Raw genomic sequence first — 16,640 nt, 5'->3', positions numbered from 1 at the left:
AAATCCAAAAACTAAAGTCCTTGTAAAATCATATATTAAAAAAAATAAACTATCGTATATATTAACTATTTCACGTGATACTTAGCGTGGCGACAAGATTTACGCAAGTGAGTGATTATCTTTAAGATTCAATGACCAAGCAGCAAGATTTATATGGTACGTATATATATATATATGTTTTATTAGAATATATTACATGTGCCGAACAACATGCATGTGCCTAACAATACGTGCCTAACATAATACCATATATAATTATGGTATTATGTTTGGGGCAAAACGCGAACATGAAATTATATATATAATCACGAGCGACATAAAAACTTTGACTTAACACGTCGAAATAATCCTCATTTTCTTGAATTTTATAATCATTTTATTGCTATATAAAAAAGTATTTATAACAATCTGAATGACTGTACGTAAGATGTTGCAGAGTGCTGGTTGTTGGAACAAGGCGAGAGTGATTGAACTGAATACAAAGGTTTTGAATGGACAAGGACAAGGTAGTAGGTATTTGGGTCCATCATTTTGTAAAAAACTAGACAACTAATCTTCGTGGCGTTGTGAGACTTTGCAATTAATCATTTTGTAAAAGATACCGTGTACGCATGCCCAATAATATTATATATATATATATATATATATATTGTTCGAAGATTTTATTTAAAACTCCAATATGCTTTTTTTTTTTTTAATATATAGAGACTAGCTAGAGATGATAACGTTTTTAATCACGAGAGTATGCCTGACTTTGTTTTCTTAGAAAAAGGATTTGTCATATTCGATCGATAATCTCTAATAAAATCTGAAATGCAATGATGCATGTGATTTAAAAAAAAAAAAAAAAACCCAATTTCATATTAAAATAAATAAATAGATAAAGCAATGCAGAAAGTTGATCACGATCTTCACATGTCATCACCATTATCTCGTTCACCTACTGTTCCTTTTTGGGCTGAGTTGCCCACGCAGTTCATGCACCAACAGGCAAAAACTCATTTCGATAAAGATATCTACAGCCATCAAAAGAAAGAAAGAAAAAAAAAGAAAAAAAAGAGCTATCTAATCCTATTGTTCTCCACTCCCCCCAATAAGGACAACATCTATTGAAATATGGATATATGCACTTATATTTCTTTATAATGCAATTTAAAAATAGTTCATAGGATAAACATTTTAATTACCTACTACACGTACGTCGCATAAGTTCCATGTTCTGTGAGAATGGCATAGGACCTACCATGATTACCTACTGATATTACGTCAGCATGCAAATTAACCAAAAATCTCAACGCATCATAACGCTTGTTAAAAAAGTTGTTTTTTTTTTTTATAATTTATTTTACAAAAAAAATTTGAAACCTCTGTAATCTTATTAACCCTCACTTCTAACGAAAGAAAACTTTCGAAACAACAAACCATTCCCCTTTAATGAACCCAAACTCTGCCAACAAACAAAAACACATAAAAACTAAACAAAAAGGGTGGGTTACACCCATTGCTGGGGATCCCGTTAGTACATTTGAATGATTTTATTTTTTTTCATGATTTTTTAATACTTTTAAATATTTTTAAAATAAAAATTCATAATATTATTAAAAAAATACCTTCTTAACCACTAAGTAAAACAAAATAATAATAAAAAAAAAAAAATTAGAGCGGGAGCCCCCAATGGGATGCCTAGCTTTTTCCAACAAAAAAATCAAAATCTACGCCTTACATAAGCCGTACCCATTTTATCTAACTTATACAAGCCTTTTAAAGAATGTGGAAGCTGTGCAACATCTAAAAATAAATTATCCCCCCCCCCCCCCCCCCCAAAGCACCATATTTGGTCAAATCATCTGCCACTTTATTCATTTCTCTAAATAAGTGTTTGATAGAGAAATCAAAACCTTCCACCAAACTTATCAATTGGTCCCAGTAAGTGTTTGCTTAAAAAATGCCTTAACACATCAACAATTATTTTTTGTATAATGAAGATTAATTAAGACGTGATAAACTGAAATCATAATGTTTTTTTTTTTTTCCAGAAATAAAGACAAAACTAGCAGATCATTGAGAAAACTCAAATAATTGATTCAATCAGAAAAAGAAAATAGAAAAAATAAAGAACCAAAGGAGATAATTGGAGAAAAATATATAGTCCTCTTCTTGCCAACTAAAAGCCACAGTTGACGTTTTTGTTTGAACTTCAACATATCCACCTTAACAAAACACCCAAAAATAAAATAGATAAAAATTCCTCTGAAGTCTGAACTCATCATCTCTAACGAGCACCTGGATTCTCTGTACAAAATCGTATAACATGTGTCATCTCCGATCCTACCTTTTTTTCCTTTTTTCGCCTGGTTAGTAGCCGACCTCTCTCTCGCTCTCTCTCCCCATATATTATTGCATAACGTGCACACAAAGGGCAAAGAAAAGTTTTTTGAGCTAACATACCCACGCCATCTTTCCGAGAAAACCAACCTTTCGGTACAAGAGTTCCCGGAGTCGCTTTTGCTCATTAACCTTTACAACTAATATAACCAGAAATGCCTTCCTCCATATAATGGTAACCTGCAATTTCTTCTGAAAACTCTTTGGAAACAATTCATATTCAGTCCAAAACCTCTGGTCACCATGGAAGTCAGCCTGCTTTTCTTTCTTCTAACCCGTCTCTTCGTGAACTCAGAATCAATTAGCAGAGTTGATTTCTCGGATGGGTTCGTTTTTGGAACAGCTTCCTCTGCTTACCAGGTACTGCTTTCACCTTTGCTATTACTAAAATTCAGCCACAAATATACTATGGACACCCTACATAGAAGCAGCTTAACAATCAGGGTGATTCTCTGTGTGCTAGTTTGAGGGGGCTGTGAATGAAGGAAACAAGGGAGCTAGCATATGGGATACTTTTGCAAGGCAACCCGGTAAGAAATCAAACGCTTGTTTATACAGAAAAGAATGCATAATTACCTTTACCCCTGCATTTAATTTCTCAACACTTCTTTTATGTTACAACAGGAAGGATTTTAGATTTCAGCAATGCAGACGTGGCTGTCGATCAGTATCATCGATTCAAGGTGCATTACAAAGATACATTTGTTGGTTTCAGATTATATCTTTTCAAGTAAAAGCAGCACATGATTAGTTTATGATTCTATTTCTTCAAGTTTATCCTTGCATAGCCGATAGGTTCCTACAACATATATTGTCCAGGACAGGCAAAATTTAAGGAGAAAATCATCATTGCGGTTAGAAATCCTGAGTTACTCTTGTAAAAGCAAGATTAGTGAGATCATGTTGACAGTGATGTATCGCCAACTTTGTAATGCAAGGATAAATGTAGAAACTCATTTCTTCCCATAAAAGGCCTAATAGGAGGAGTGAGGTAACTCCTTATAAAGCCCATGATAAGTTTGTTTCTAAGCTGTGTGGGACTTCTCAACATGCCCCCTCACGTGTGGGTCGGTATTTTCGGTGCCATCATCGTGGGTAGATTGCAAGAGCCCATAATCAATCATAGGTTAACTTGCTTTAATACCATATAGAAACACTCATTTCTCCCCATAAAAGGCCTAATAGAAGGAGTGAGGTAACTTCTTATAAAATCCAGGATGAGTTTGAGGTAACTTCAAGAATAAAGAACATGGGAATAAAACTCCCCACCCCCCCCCAAAAAAAAAAATAAATGCAGCAATTTGCATATATTATATAATATTTTCAGTCAATACATGACTATAAAATGTAGCATGCTGACCAAACCTGAGATAAAACCTCAAAATAACAGAGTGACAGTCACAGAGCTTGACCAAAATTGAGCCCCAATCATCTGGATAAAAGTAGGTGATGCAATCCATTCTTAACAACCATAAACTAAACAATTTTTTTATAAGTACGGTATTTATTTTAAAAAAAATTAAGATTAAGACGATGATCGAGATGCTTGATAATGATGTGTTAGTAACTTCTATACATAGAGTATTTGAAGCAGACATTGGCATAAATTTTTAAATATAGTGCAAGTGTGCAGTTTGTTGGTTACTGATTGAGATAAAAATTTGAAACTCACAGAGTGATATAGAGTTGATGAAGGATTTAGGAATGGATGCTTACAGATTCTCAATATCGTGGTCGAGAATCTTTCCAAGTAAGATACTATTCTGACCAAAAGTTACTTTCTATCTATTTTCCATCTTCCTCTGTTTATCACTAATTTCTACTATAATAACCTTTTACAGATGGAACAGGAGAACCAAACCCAGAAGGCATAAACTACTACAACTGCCTCATAGATGCTTTACTGGAAAAAGGTGACACTAGAAACATCAGATAGAAATTGATTTGTCTATGGTACAATATTGTTAAAGGTTAAGCTGCTCTTTCAATCAGGAATCCAGCCTTATGTAACTCTATATCACTGGGATCTTCCACAGATGCTTGAAGATGAATACGAAGGATGGTTGAGCTCTCGGATAGTGTAAGTAATACAAACCATATACCAATATACGACATCTTTGTGATTATCAATCAGGCTTCACAATAGCCTCCTCCATTTACTTACAGAAAAGACTTTGAGAATTATGCCTTCACCTGCTTTCAAGCTTTTGGAGATAGAGTAAAGCACTGGATCACCTTCAATGAACCTCGTGGTTACTCAATCCAAGGTTATGACTTAGGCGTTCAAGCTCCTGGAAGATGTTCTCTTCTTGGTCATCTGTTCTGTAAAATGGGAAAATCGTCCACTGAACCATACATTGTCGCCCACAACATCCTCTTGTCTCATGCTGCCGTTTATCATGGTTATCAGCAGCATTTCAAGGTACTCTGATTTGCATACACGACCCTTATAATACATAGGGAAATAATTCCCACGTGTGGAAAAAAAAAATCAGAGAATGAAAAGCATCTTTTTTTTGTTTACATAATCGGGTCATTCAGGAAAGACAAGGGGGTCAAATAGGAATAGCTCTGGATGTCAAATGGTATGAACCCATATCTGAGAGTGATGAGGATAAAGATGCAGCACACAGAGCAATTGATTTTGGGCTTGGATGGTAATTTCTTTACTAAGAGTATAAACACATGACATTTGGGAAGAGATCAACTTTCATATAGAAATAAATCTAACACAGCAAAATGATCCAGGTTCCTTGATCCACTTATATTCGGCGAATACCCTCTTTCAATGAAGAAACTTGTTGGTGGGAGATTACCAAACATTTCATGTGCAATCTCAAAATCCCTCGCCGGATCCTTTGATTTTGTTGGCATAAACCACTATACCACATTGTATGCCCGGAACGACAGAACAGGGATTCGGAAACTGATACTGCAGGATGCCTCATCCGATGCTGCTGTCATTGCAACCCGTAAGATGTCAAAACTGTGTTATCTCATGCACACGCACACTGACACACGCGCAAGTAAAACAGAAGTTGGATCGAACTTTTGACTGATAATCCACGAATCCTCTGTTGTAGCATACCGAAGTGGAGTTGCTATCGGAGAAAGAGTATGTTTCTATGACACTCACTAAAGCTTAAGGTTCATAGGTTTGAAACTAGAATTGGCTCATGAGTTGTTCCTCCAGGCAGCTTCCCGTTGGCTACATATAGTCCCATGGGGCATCCGAAAGTTGGCAAGATATGTGAAGGATAAGTATGGGAACCCCCCAATGATTATAACAGAAAATGGCAAGTATTTTCGTTGTGAAAAAGCTAAACATCTATACTGTTTAGAATGCAAATAAAATATGTAAATTTACATCTTCAAAATTCATGACAACAGGTATGGATGATCCAAATAAAGCGTCTATAGCTTTAGACAAGGCTTTACAGGACGAGAAAAGGATAAGATTCCATAGGGACTATCTCTCAAATCTATCTGCTGCTATAAGGTAAATAACAAGTAACAACACCCCAGGCTGATCGCTCACCACATCTTAAATTGGGTTGCTGCGTTTTATGAATTTCTGTGGTATATATGATATAGGACCTCAAAACTACAAATTAATGCCATCTAACATACAACACTGCATATACAATGCAGGGAAGACAACTGCAATGTACGTGGTTATTTCGTGTGGGCTTTGCTTGACAACTGGGAATGGAACTTCGGCTATAGTGTGCGGTTTGGACTCTACTACGTGGATTACAAGAATAACCTGACAAGAATTCCCAAAGATTCTGTTCGATGGTTCAAAAGCATTCTCAGAGAAAAAAAGATGATCCAAGATTGAATTTACTTTGTTGTTGTTGAATACAACATATAAAGTCAAAACACTTCAATTTATCATTTTTTTTAACGAAGATTGCATTAAATTCAAAACAAAGTACAGTAGGCAGATGTGGGGTTCCAATTTTAACGTGTAGATTCCATGAGAAACTCCCTGTGTCTCTGTAACCATAATAAATTTTATGAAACTTCCTTTATTTTCATCTTTCTTTCACTTTAAACTTAGAAATTAATATATCCAGAATTTGACGAATATTCCCATACATTCCTCTGAGCCATCATTATTTCAAGACACTTCTGGTCGGCAGGATAGGAAGTTGATGAGTAAGGCACTTTAGTCAAAGATAATACCCAAAAATATATTTTAATAAAATGTAAAATTAGATTTTCTGAGCAAATAAAATAATGCATATATGGCCAAGAGAATATTTATGTATATTATTGTCGAATGAAAATAAATTGAGTTGTAAAAAAAATCATGTTTATATAAATACTAAATCAGAGATCATAATAGAAAAACCCTTTGCCCGGTACTAAATAATACTCTATTAGCAAAGTAGTTTTTAGAATCTTATTTATGCATATAAAGATTTATATCCCATTTGAATTCAGAAAGTGTTTCATCTCATTATTATAATATTTTTAAAATTTTCACACAAAATATAAACAATTCAACTTTTTCAAATCTAAAAACAATAATAATATTAAAAAATAATATTCTAACAATATTTTTTTCTATTTTTATCTTTCATCTAAAACTATCTCAACTCATATCTGAATCTAAACTTATCTTAAAATTCTTTTATGTGAAATGATATTTGCATCACAATAAAACTTGCAGTTCACGTAGAAGGATTTCGCATCATGACATGTTTAATTCTAAGTTGCTTAGGACTTATGCTATATGCTACATTTTTATTTTATTTTATTTGATCATTCTATAATTTCTATTTGACGTTATTCGTTAATTCTTAATTTTTTTTCTTAAAAAACTAAGTGTTGATGTAAGGGCTTTTAATAACTCCACGCAAACTTTATGAAACAAAAGTAATATATATTTATATATAAATAAGAAGAATTTCAGATCTACAGAAAGATTTTATTAAAGTAAATTTGTAAAATAATTTGACTTGATGTAATACATCAAATATATTTTATAGTAAAAAAATTTACAATTTGATATACAACATATATTAGTTATAAGTTAATTTTTATGAGATCTCTCTAAAAAAGAAATCATATTAGAGTACAGTATATAAAATTTTTGTTTGTTTAAAATCCCAGCAGTCATCTTTGTTTTAGTTGAGTATATAATTCCCTTACCTTAAACAAAAATATTTTTGCAAGCGATCTTTTTACCTTAAAATGATTACTAATTTTTTGAGTGATGCAATTCTGCTGTCCGAATAGTACTGTTTAATATTATCACTAGTTATAAAAATAATTTTAAAAAAAAAATTATTCACTATTTTTAATCATTTAAATATTTTTAAAAAATTAAAAAATATATCACTACATTTTTTTTTTTGAAGATATATCACTACATTTAAAATCATTTTATACATCGGGTACAAAAAAAAATTCACCGAGTGTCCAAATCAAGCGTTACGTTTAGAGTTGCATAGTACACTTTTTCTAATTTTTTTCTTTTCTTAACTTCGAAATGTACGGCAGAGATATCTATAGCGAAAGTGGTAGTTTGACCCATTTAGGCGGTGTTTGGTCCAGCTTGAGCTTGCATAGTTTATACCTCCGTTCAAATCCGCCCCAATCGAAGACGCAAAAATCCCTCCTTGCTCTCTCAAGCTCGTTGCCCCCCGCCCTTTTTTTTTCCCCTCTGATCAAACCCGATAAAGAACGCACCTTTACATTTCCTGTGTTCCTTGTCTCGGAAACAAAAACCGCTTGATTGGTGCCAAACCCACATTTCATCCGATTCATCACAAGCCCAGAACCTGTTTTGAATCAGAGTCGTTATCATTTTGATCGTTTAGAAATGAAGCGAGGGTACCCAGAATCTCCGTCGGCCTCTGTGGGGCCACCTCAGTCCAAATTCAAGTATAACCCTGAAGGTAAATTTTTGTCCTTTCCCCGGTTTCTGATTTGTTGGATTATGATGCTCTTGATAGGTTTTGAGGTTTAATTTGGGAGCTTTTGGATCTGTGGCTTGTGGCTTAGTTTGGTTGCTGGGAAATTGGAGGAAAGACAGGATTTTTTGTTGTGTTTTATGTTATTGAGTATTCTGGTTTCGAAAATAGCCACTAAAATGTGATTTTAATAACAACAATAATAAAGCTTACCTCATTTCACTAAAGTTAGTATCAGAGTTTGCCTTGTATAAGTTTAAATGAGCGTCAAGATCTTGTTTAATTGCAAGTGTTTTGCTCTGTGGTCTTAGGTGATGCACACTTTTTAGAGGATGAAAGCACCAAGATTATTGCGCGGAAAGTGGCTGAGCATTACAGTGCAAGGACGAATCAGACTCTGGAAGAAAGAGAAAATAGTCCAATCATCCATTTAAAGAAACTCAACAATTGGGTTTGTCCTGTGATCTAATGAATTATGTTTTAAGTTTTTTACACAGCATGCATATGAATGTTATAATTGGTTGTAGTTCCTTCTTTTATTAAACAGATTAAAAGTGTACTTATTCAGCTCTATGCTCGCCGAGGGGATGCAGTTCTTGATCTTGCCTGTGGCAAGGTACTACAAAAAATCCCCCCCCCCCCCCCCCCCCCCCCCCCCCCCAAAAAAAAAAAAGCACCAAAACAAAGAAAAGAAAAAGTAACTTTTTTCTTTCCATGTTGATCAGGGTGGCGATCTGATCAAATGGGACAAGGCAAAAATTGGATATTATGTTGGTGTTGATATAGCCGAAGGCTCAGTAAGTGCTTAAGATTTTCATATTACCGTTCATTTGTTCACTTTTTCTTGGAGATAGTATAGGTTGAGATATAATTGAATGCCCACAGTGGGGTTGTCTAACAACTCATTATGGTAGTCAGTCTTATCAGTGAGAGACCAAAATTATTTATCCAGTTATCATCTTTCTTAATATGTCAATCTCCCATTCAAAGCAAACAGACTGATGAAATGGCTTGTGATAGTGCAAGTTATTTTGTGGCCACATTATGTACCTTTTGGTGCTGTAGAAAAATAATATAAATTCTTTGAATAATATTATTACTTATATAAAAAAATAATAATAATAATAATATAAATTCTTTTCATCAACTGTCTTATCATTGTTTTCAGCATTTACGTGCAGATAGAAGACTGTCGTACACGTTATAATGGTGATGCTGATCACCATCAGCGTCGTAAAAAATTCACATTTCCTGCCCGACTCATATGTGGAGACTGTTTTGAGGTATCTACGGTTCTTGTTATCCAGATTATTTAGTCTTAGCATCACTTGATTGGTGGAGTATTGTGTTAAGTGGAATATGTTGTTGTGAAGGCCTTGGTCTTAGGGTATCATTCCCTTCAAGGTCCAAGGTTCAACACCTCATTGGTGCAAACAATTCTTTGGGGCCACACCTCCTGATGAAAAACCAGTGATTTAACTAGTTCCGTGTAGGGAAACTTCCGAGGGAGCGGTGCTTGGGACCAAGGTTTACTCTGCTGGGGTGGGTCCAAAGGGCCCTGCCTTGGAGAGGTTCCCAAAAAAAAAAAGAGTGGAATATGTTGTTGTGAACAATAGTTGTGCATTCTGTAGAACGGGAACATCAAAATGACTTTATGATCAGCTTCTTCAGTATCAGTTCATGTATTTTTTCAAGACCACAGCAGAAATAATTGATTTTTATGTTCTCAGATTCGCTTGGACAAAGTACTTGCAGATGATGCACCTTTTGATATTTGCAGTTGTCAGGTGAGTGATATCCTTTAGCTATGTTTGCAATACATTATACATCCACATATACACATATATAAAAGAACATGGATGCTAAATCTGCAGAAACAGCCAAGCTATTGTCTTGATTTCATTGAAATGATTATTGTTTGACTTTACCTTGATTTCTGAGTGAGTAAAATACGTACTCTGGGAACTGTGTTTTGCAAGTGCATGTGTCAAGTTGTCATATTATGATAGTTTCATTGCAGACATGGAATCACAATTTTTTTTTTTTCATGTCTTGAATAAAGCTCAATATTGTCTATGTTTCCCTTCCAGTATATTGTGAAAATCATCTATATGGATATTTTTCACTTTTTCAAGGCATAGCTTCTTGGATTCTTAACATCAAAATTCCATAATTTTTGTAGTTTGCCTTGCATTACTCCTGGTCCACTGAGGCACGTGCACGGCGAGCCTTGGCAAACATATCAGCTTTACTTCGTCCAGGGGGCACCTTGATTGGGACTATGCCAGATGCCAATGTGATTGTAAAAAAACTTAGAGAAGGTTTTATCATGCACCTCATCATGTTTACTTTTGTTGTTTAAACTGCAATGTGAAAGAATCTGAAGTCTAGAGCCTTAGAATTTCCTTCTTTCCTTGATTCATTTTGTTTTCTTTCTGTCTTCCCCTAATTTTCTTTTACTTTTTGTGGGTCTATTAGAGCAACAATTTGATAAAGAGCGAGTTCAGGGATTATGATTTCCATAAAATATCTAAATATACGAGCAAAGGCTTAATTAGGTTACTTCTATGTTCAAACACATTGTGGTGATCGATATGCTGTCCTTCTGATTTCTAGAAGACTTAATTTTTCTTGCTTCCTTAATAATAAATAGCAAAACATAAATTTGTTTCTAACTTTTTGTGCATTACATCATGAAGGAAAAGTTACGGACCTCACCAGGAAACTAATTTCTTTCCTATGAGAAATATTTTCTCCCAAATGTCATCCTGTACATCTTTCAGAATAAGCCATTGTGAGAAATTTGAGACTGTTTTCCCAGTAACTTTCCTGCTTAACTAACTTAAAAAAAAAAAATAAAAACACAAACTTTCCTTCTAAACCAAGTAGTGAAGGGGAGAGATTTCTTTTCTTTTCTCTTTACCTTGCTTTCCCACTTTTTCTGCAAATTACATATTTTCTCCAACCAAACAAAGCATCGAGCTGGCAAAACCTAATGGTAGCTACAAGGGGAAAAATATGTAAGGGTCTTGGATAAAGACACTTGTTGAGACTTGGAAACATTAGAAGTATGAATATCACAAAAGTTTCTCTTGAGTTAAATTTTGATTCTAGTCAGATTGTCATTAACCAGTTCTGATGTATGACTGATGATTTAGTTACATGAAGCTTGAAAATTTTTCCTAGCATATACAAGCTTTGAGATTCTTGAGTTTGGCAGATCATTTTGTTCTTCATGAAGACATTTTTACACTCTGAATATGAAAATGCAGCTGAAGGGTTGACCTTTGGTAATAGTGTCTACTGGATACATTTTGATGAAGAATTTTCTGAGAAGGTCTTTCACTTCTTGCGTCTACCCGGTCTTACATTTGATTTTTGTTTTCTTCCTGTTTTCTCTGCTGTTTCTTGAAAATGAGGTTTTTTTCCTATAATTTATTTACTAGAGATCACTTTTAACTTGACATATCTTCATTATCTTGTGCAGAAATTTAAATCTTCTCATCCTTTTGGTATCAAGTACAAATTTCACCTAGAGGTACAATTAGTTATAAGTTTTCTTTATTACTTCTATTTGTAATAATTTGTAACTATGTATCTGTATTGCTGTAATGTGAAAGGACTTGCGTCTCAGAGCATGTGTGTATGTTGTATAGTAGTCAGGTAGCTCAAATTGATTGAATTATTGCAGATATATCCATTGGATAGCTAATTGGTATGTTTTAAGCCAATTAGCCCAAATTGCGTGCTTTATGGAATTAGATGCTACTGTACAGCCAATGGTATTGAAATTTAAACCCTTTTTTTGCAGGATGCTGTTGATTGCCCAGAATGGATTGTCCCCTTTCATGTCTTCAAATCATTGGCAGAAGAGGCATTTATAACTTTGCGTGCTGGTTACTGCCTTTATGATATTTGTGGCAAAACTCTATTGTTACTTTCGTTGAAGCCTTATTGAAATAATTTAGGCATTGGGGTGCATAAACCTGTTTTGTCGAAACAACTTAATGTGTTTTCATTTTTTTCAGTATGATTTGGAGCTAGTTTTTGCGAAGAACTCGCATGAATTTGTGCACGAATATATGAAAAGGCCAGACTATGTGGAGCTCATGCGTAGGCTTGGTGCTTTGGGTGATGGTAACCAAGATCAGAGTAAGTTTCTTTTGCCGTAATTCCTTTTCCTTTCTCACTGGGTAGGAAACAAGTCGATCTGAGAGACAGACTCTTGTTCTAGTTGAAGATCGTTTGACCTCATCTTATGTGATTTCGTACCATACTCTATGCTTAAACTCCTTAAAAAATGGGATCTAATTTTTATTTTTTAGTCATTCACCTCTGTCATCAAAGTGCTTCAGATCCACCTGTCCTACCACTGAGAGTACTAGTCTTGCTTTGTGTTATGCAGGTACACTCTCACAAGATGAATGGGAAGTAGCTTATCTATACTTGGCATTTGTCTTGAAGAAGGTGAGTACCTCACCCCTTTTCCGACAGATATAGAGAAGAGAAGAACGAGCGTGTGTGAGACGACTATATTGATACATGTTACAAATCTCTTGAAACTGACTAGGGTTTGTATTATTCTCAGCGAGGCCAACCAGATCAGATACAAGGAAAAGCCAGGAGAGACAGGGGGCAGATGCATATATCAAAGGAGGACATCATGTCCCTTAGTAGCGATTTTTAAACAATGCAATAACACCGGTTGTTAGGGCATGGGGAAGCCTGTGCAATGGAGTGGTTTTGTTTTAAAATGCTCTGCCACCAATTACAGACTTACAGATATATCAATTCAATTTTGTAGAACCGAAATAATAAGGGTAGTATTTTCAATCTGTCTTGCTGCTCCCTAGAAGATAAGTCTATACTTATCAAAAGAAGAATGTTTAGAGAGAAGAAAGGCTGTGGTGACGGCAACCATTGCTGGATTGGAAGTTTGATGTAATTTAAGTTGTATTGGAACATGTACTGGAAATGCCATGAATTGCTCTTAATCTTGATGCTCTATTATGAATATCAATCAATTTATCAAACAGAACGTCTTGCATCAATTCGGTAGATGAACGGTGAAACCATTTTAATAACGTAATCAAAACTATAATTAAGATCAATAATCGAGGACCAAACACAGAAACAAAAAACCATCGCTCAAAGGCAATCAGTACATCACATTGGATTATTTGTTTTTTTTTTTAAAAATTTTAATGGTCAACCTAGCAACTTGACCACCATTATTAGAAGGCTGGCATGGGAGGGGAACTTGACCTTTCAGAAGCCAATTATGAACACGAAAGGAGACAAAGCGACCCACCAACACATTATGAAAAAGATAAAATCTTTAAAAGATTATAAATCTTATAATCATCAGGTCCCACCTATAATAATCATACAAATAAAATTGATGGGAAAGCTAGAACAACTACTTGCACTAAAAAACTGTTTGTGTTATTTCAATTGTATGGTAGTGATCATCTTTATGCATGCAAGCCAAAAATACTTGAAAATGTTATTGATAAAAATAAAAATTTATTTTCTGTCTCTTACGACGTTACTAATTGTTGTAGGTGAGGTGAGGTGGCAAAATAATTGAGGCCATTAATACCAATTAGAGCCTTGATCTCTAGCTAGCTGTTAGCTGTACCCAATTTTCTTATTCTTCTTTTGTGACCTGACTCTGAGCCCCTCCATGTTTCTCATGCATTCAGATTTTTAACTGTAATCATGTCAATGCCCAGACGTTTTGGTTCAAATAAACCAAACACAAAACTATTATTCTTTCATGGCAGACGGCAGCTGTTGAATGTTATATAATTGTGGGCCAGAAAGGCTTAAAATTAGGGCGGAAAGAACACCAAACTTCGTGCACACGAAGACATACCATCGATCCCATTTCAAACATGCATACACGGTTCCAACCAAACAAAGAAAATGATATATAATTATAGTATTATGTGAGAATGTTGTAGTGGCCGGGAGATAAGTCTCATGACAGTGCAAAGGGCCAAGTCGCAACAAAGCAAAAGAAATGGGACAAAGTGATCGGCCGATAGGGTCCACCCCTAGCAAGCTGGTGCATGCGTCGGACCCACGTAATACAGAAGACCAGTATTGGTGAATCTGATTGGCCCGCATTTCCCGCGTTACACAAAAAAGTCGCCAGCGGGATCGATGAATGGAAAGATTATAATGACATATATGGACTATTCTTGGGGGGGAAAATAAGAGAGTTACAGATCAAATCTTCGTATAAAAATACAAATTCTTGAAAGACCGGAAGTGTTACGATTTGTCGGCACCACGGTCCACAGCACAGATCAGTTCGCCCGTGACCAGAAGCTTTTCCTCTTCATTAATTCATTTGTCGATCGAGGATCAATAAACCTCGTTAATTGATCTACAGCCTCAATATGAAAGCTATGAAGATTCAAACGACTTTCAGATCAATCAAAAGTAAATAAAATCATAAAAGAATTACTTGACAATATTATAATTAGCTTGCTACTTTCTGTCAGTTCCCATTTTCTTCATTCTGCTTGAACATCTCATGTTATCACTTCATGGAAATTCATTTACGTCTTTAGAAATTGTTATCAATTTCGATATTCTTTTTTTAAAGGGTTTGAAAAACTTAGAGAGAGAGAGATGGGGATCATATATCATTGAGATACAGGATAATTAGATTCTTTCCTTTGACAGTCATCTAATGATCTTTTTCCTCTAAATAGATTTAAACATATATAAAGGAATGAACAAAAGTTTGAAGATTAGAACTTATATCTCTTCTAATTCGATTGGGACATCTGATTCCAGAATGCACATCTTTACAAAATATTACTCAACCTCTAATCTAATCCCACCTACGCATATAACTATCATTAGGTTATTACATAGCATATAAAAACATAAACAAAACAAAGTACTTGAAACAGATCGACATACGTACGTCTCTCTATCTCATAACCTCAAAACCTTTCTCCTTCCTCTCATGATTCTTCCAGGCACCTGCACTACCACATATATAGTTAGCCTTAATCCTATATATATAGTTCACAACTTAATAAAATGATATATATATATATGCACACACACATTTGATATTTGCACTGGTTCCCTTTACTGAAAAAGGCTCTTCCACTTGTATTTTAATACGAAAGTTGCTTCAAACTAATTATCTTTTTATCAATTAATGTTATTTATTTGGTAGGACGGTTCCCTTTTTTAGGGTTGTTTGGAAGACAGAAAATGAGAGGAAATTAAGTATGTGTTCAGTTTTTGAAAGCACCAAAGACAGATGTAACTGGAATTATCAGCTATCACATGTTACTGGAGTTATAGCTGCAGCTTCGTACTCGAGCTATAACAGGAACCAACATCAAAACACAACAAACCGCTGCAGCTGTTACAAACTCCAAAGCATACAAACAGACCAGGAGAACAAAGAAAAAGAAAAGAAGAGTAAAGCACCCAAAATATATAGGATCAATTAAAACCAATATGAAAATTAAGAAAAAACCAAATGCTATGATAATTGAAGAAAAGTAAGCCAATCTGATCTGAGACCCAGATACCAATTTACCTACCTTGAGGCTTACAACTCGGCGGATCTTCAAAGAGTGACAAAGAAAGTTGCTTGTGAGCGACACCTATGTCAAACAGTATCAGCCCCGATCTTGGATCATCGACTATGATATCTTTCACTGGCAGCCATAAGAAAAGCTCTTCTTGGGATAGACCCACCACTCCTATGAGACTCCCATAGGTGAGATTAGCCCTCACAACACTGTCAAAATACACCCTGTTCTCAAACTTGGTCAGGCATGGCCCATCCAGAAAGACTTCTAGGGTACCATTTTCTAAGAGAGTGTAGGACTTGACCTCCTTGGGAGCAGACCAGGTGGTAAGCCTTTGGAGCGAAGGAGGTCATGGATGGAGGAGTCGGAGAGCGAGAGAGGTAGAGAGAAAAGGATCAGAAAAGTGCAAAGGAGGACTGTGAAGTAGGTGTTAAAGAACTTGGCCATGGTGAGAGAGAGAGAGAGAGAGAGAGAGAGAGGGTTTAAGGCGTGGTTTTTGGGTTGAGCTGGAGGGAGGGTGGACACTGGAAAGTGGAAAGACTGTTTTAAAAAAGGGTTTTTATAGACAGAATTACGAGTTTACCCCTGGTTTGGTAACTATGTGGGCCATTGGGTTTGTCCCCATGGGTTTAATTGTTTTGTAGTGTACCAACTAATGGACCTTAATTAATTATTAGATCTGAGGTGATTATACTTTTATACTTTACGTGGGAGTCATTAATTTGGTGCCTTGCTTATTGTTTCATTTAATTGTATTCTA

At 35.2% G+C, this 16,640-nt stretch overlaps 2 protein-coding genes and 1 long non-coding RNA gene across 5 annotated transcripts; 2 read left to right on the top strand and 1 right to left on the bottom strand.

Annotated features, from left to right (window-relative positions):
• The first annotated feature begins 2,184 nt into the window (after window positions 1-2,184).
• Window positions 2,185-6,425, top strand: LOC121234864 (putative beta-glucosidase 41). 2 transcript variants are annotated; one of them, XM_041130994.1, is made up of 14 exons: window positions 2,185-2,354; window positions 2,681-2,745; window positions 2,849-2,915; window positions 3,010-3,068; window positions 4,060-4,135; window positions 4,227-4,298; window positions 4,378-4,465; window positions 4,552-4,807; window positions 4,927-5,042; window positions 5,134-5,357; window positions 5,469-5,500; window positions 5,579-5,681; window positions 5,776-5,884; window positions 6,037-6,425. In XM_041130994.1, exons 1-14 carry the CDS (start codon window positions 2,312-2,314, stop codon window positions 6,224-6,226), a joined length of 1,500 nt encoding a protein of 499 aa, XP_040986928.1. In that variant the 5' UTR covers window positions 2,185-2,311; the 3' UTR covers window positions 6,227-6,425. The 2 variants fall into 2 exon arrangements, with proteins under 2 accessions (XP_040986928.1, XP_040986927.1); XM_041130993.1 differs by having other exon boundaries at window positions 2,208-2,745.
• Window positions 6,426-7,948: 1,523 nt separating this feature from the next.
• On the top strand, window positions 7,949-13,144 carry LOC121234865 (mRNA cap guanine-N7 methyltransferase 1-like). 2 transcript variants are annotated; one of them, XM_041130996.1, is made up of 13 exons: window positions 7,954-8,294; window positions 8,621-8,760; window positions 8,857-8,925; window positions 9,035-9,106; window positions 9,491-9,592; window positions 10,040-10,096; window positions 10,492-10,630; window positions 11,582-11,646; window positions 11,797-11,847; window positions 12,121-12,183; window positions 12,338-12,461; window positions 12,715-12,776; window positions 12,898-13,144. In XM_041130996.1, the coding sequence occupies exons 1-13, from the start codon at window positions 8,219-8,221 to the stop codon at window positions 12,994-12,996; spliced, it is 1,119 nt and encodes a 372-aa protein (XP_040986930.1). In that variant the 5' UTR covers window positions 7,954-8,218; the 3' UTR covers window positions 12,997-13,144. The 2 variants fall into 2 exon arrangements, with proteins under 2 accessions (XP_040986931.1, XP_040986930.1); XM_041130997.1 differs by lacking the exon at window positions 10,492-10,630 and having other exon boundaries at window positions 7,949-8,294; window positions 10,090-10,096.
• Window positions 13,145-15,073: 1,929 nt separating this feature from the next.
• LOC121234867 lies at window positions 15,074-16,414 on the bottom strand. The gene is made up of 2 exons (XR_005934461.1): window positions 15,890-16,414; window positions 15,074-15,311 (listed from the first exon to the last, which is right to left on the bottom strand). It is a non-coding gene; the product is annotated as an uncharacterized LOC121234867 (long non-coding RNA).
• Window positions 16,415-16,640: the final 226 nt, after the last annotated feature.

This window comes from Juglans microcarpa x Juglans regia, chromosome 6D, assembly GCF_004785595.1.
Source record: "Juglans microcarpa x Juglans regia isolate MS1-56 chromosome 6D, Jm3101_v1.0, whole genome shotgun sequence".
In the NCBI taxonomy this organism is placed as follows: Eukaryota; Viridiplantae; Streptophyta; class Magnoliopsida; order Fagales; family Juglandaceae; genus Juglans; species Juglans microcarpa x Juglans regia.
Note: the sequence above shows the minus strand (reverse complement) of the source record. Positions and strands in the feature narration are given on the sequence as shown.

Bases quoted from the DNA above. Each gene is read 5' to 3' on its own strand.
- LOC121234864 (XM_041130993.1), top strand. From the start codon at position 2,629: ATGGAAGTCAGCCTGCTTTTCTTTCTTCTAACCCGTCTCTTCGTGAAC. The intron at 4,136-4,226 runs GTAAGATACTAT...AACCTTTTACAG, and splicing joins GTGGTCGAGAATCTTTCCAA to ATGGAACAGGAGAACCAAAC. The intron at 5,358-5,468 runs GTAAGATGTCAA...CCTCTGTTGTAG, and splicing joins TGCTGCTGTCATTGCAACCC to CATACCGAAGTGGAGTTGCT.
- LOC121234865 (XM_041130996.1), top strand. From the start codon at position 8,219: ATGAAGCGAGGGTACCCAGAATCTCCGTCGGCCTCTGTGGGGCCACCT. The intron at 9,107-9,490 runs GTAAGTGCTTAA...ATTTACGTGCAG, and splicing joins TTGATATAGCCGAAGGCTCA to ATAGAAGACTGTCGTACACG. The intron at 12,462-12,714 runs GTAAGTTTCTTT...TGTGTTATGCAG, and splicing joins TGATGGTAACCAAGATCAGA to GTACACTCTCACAAGATGAA.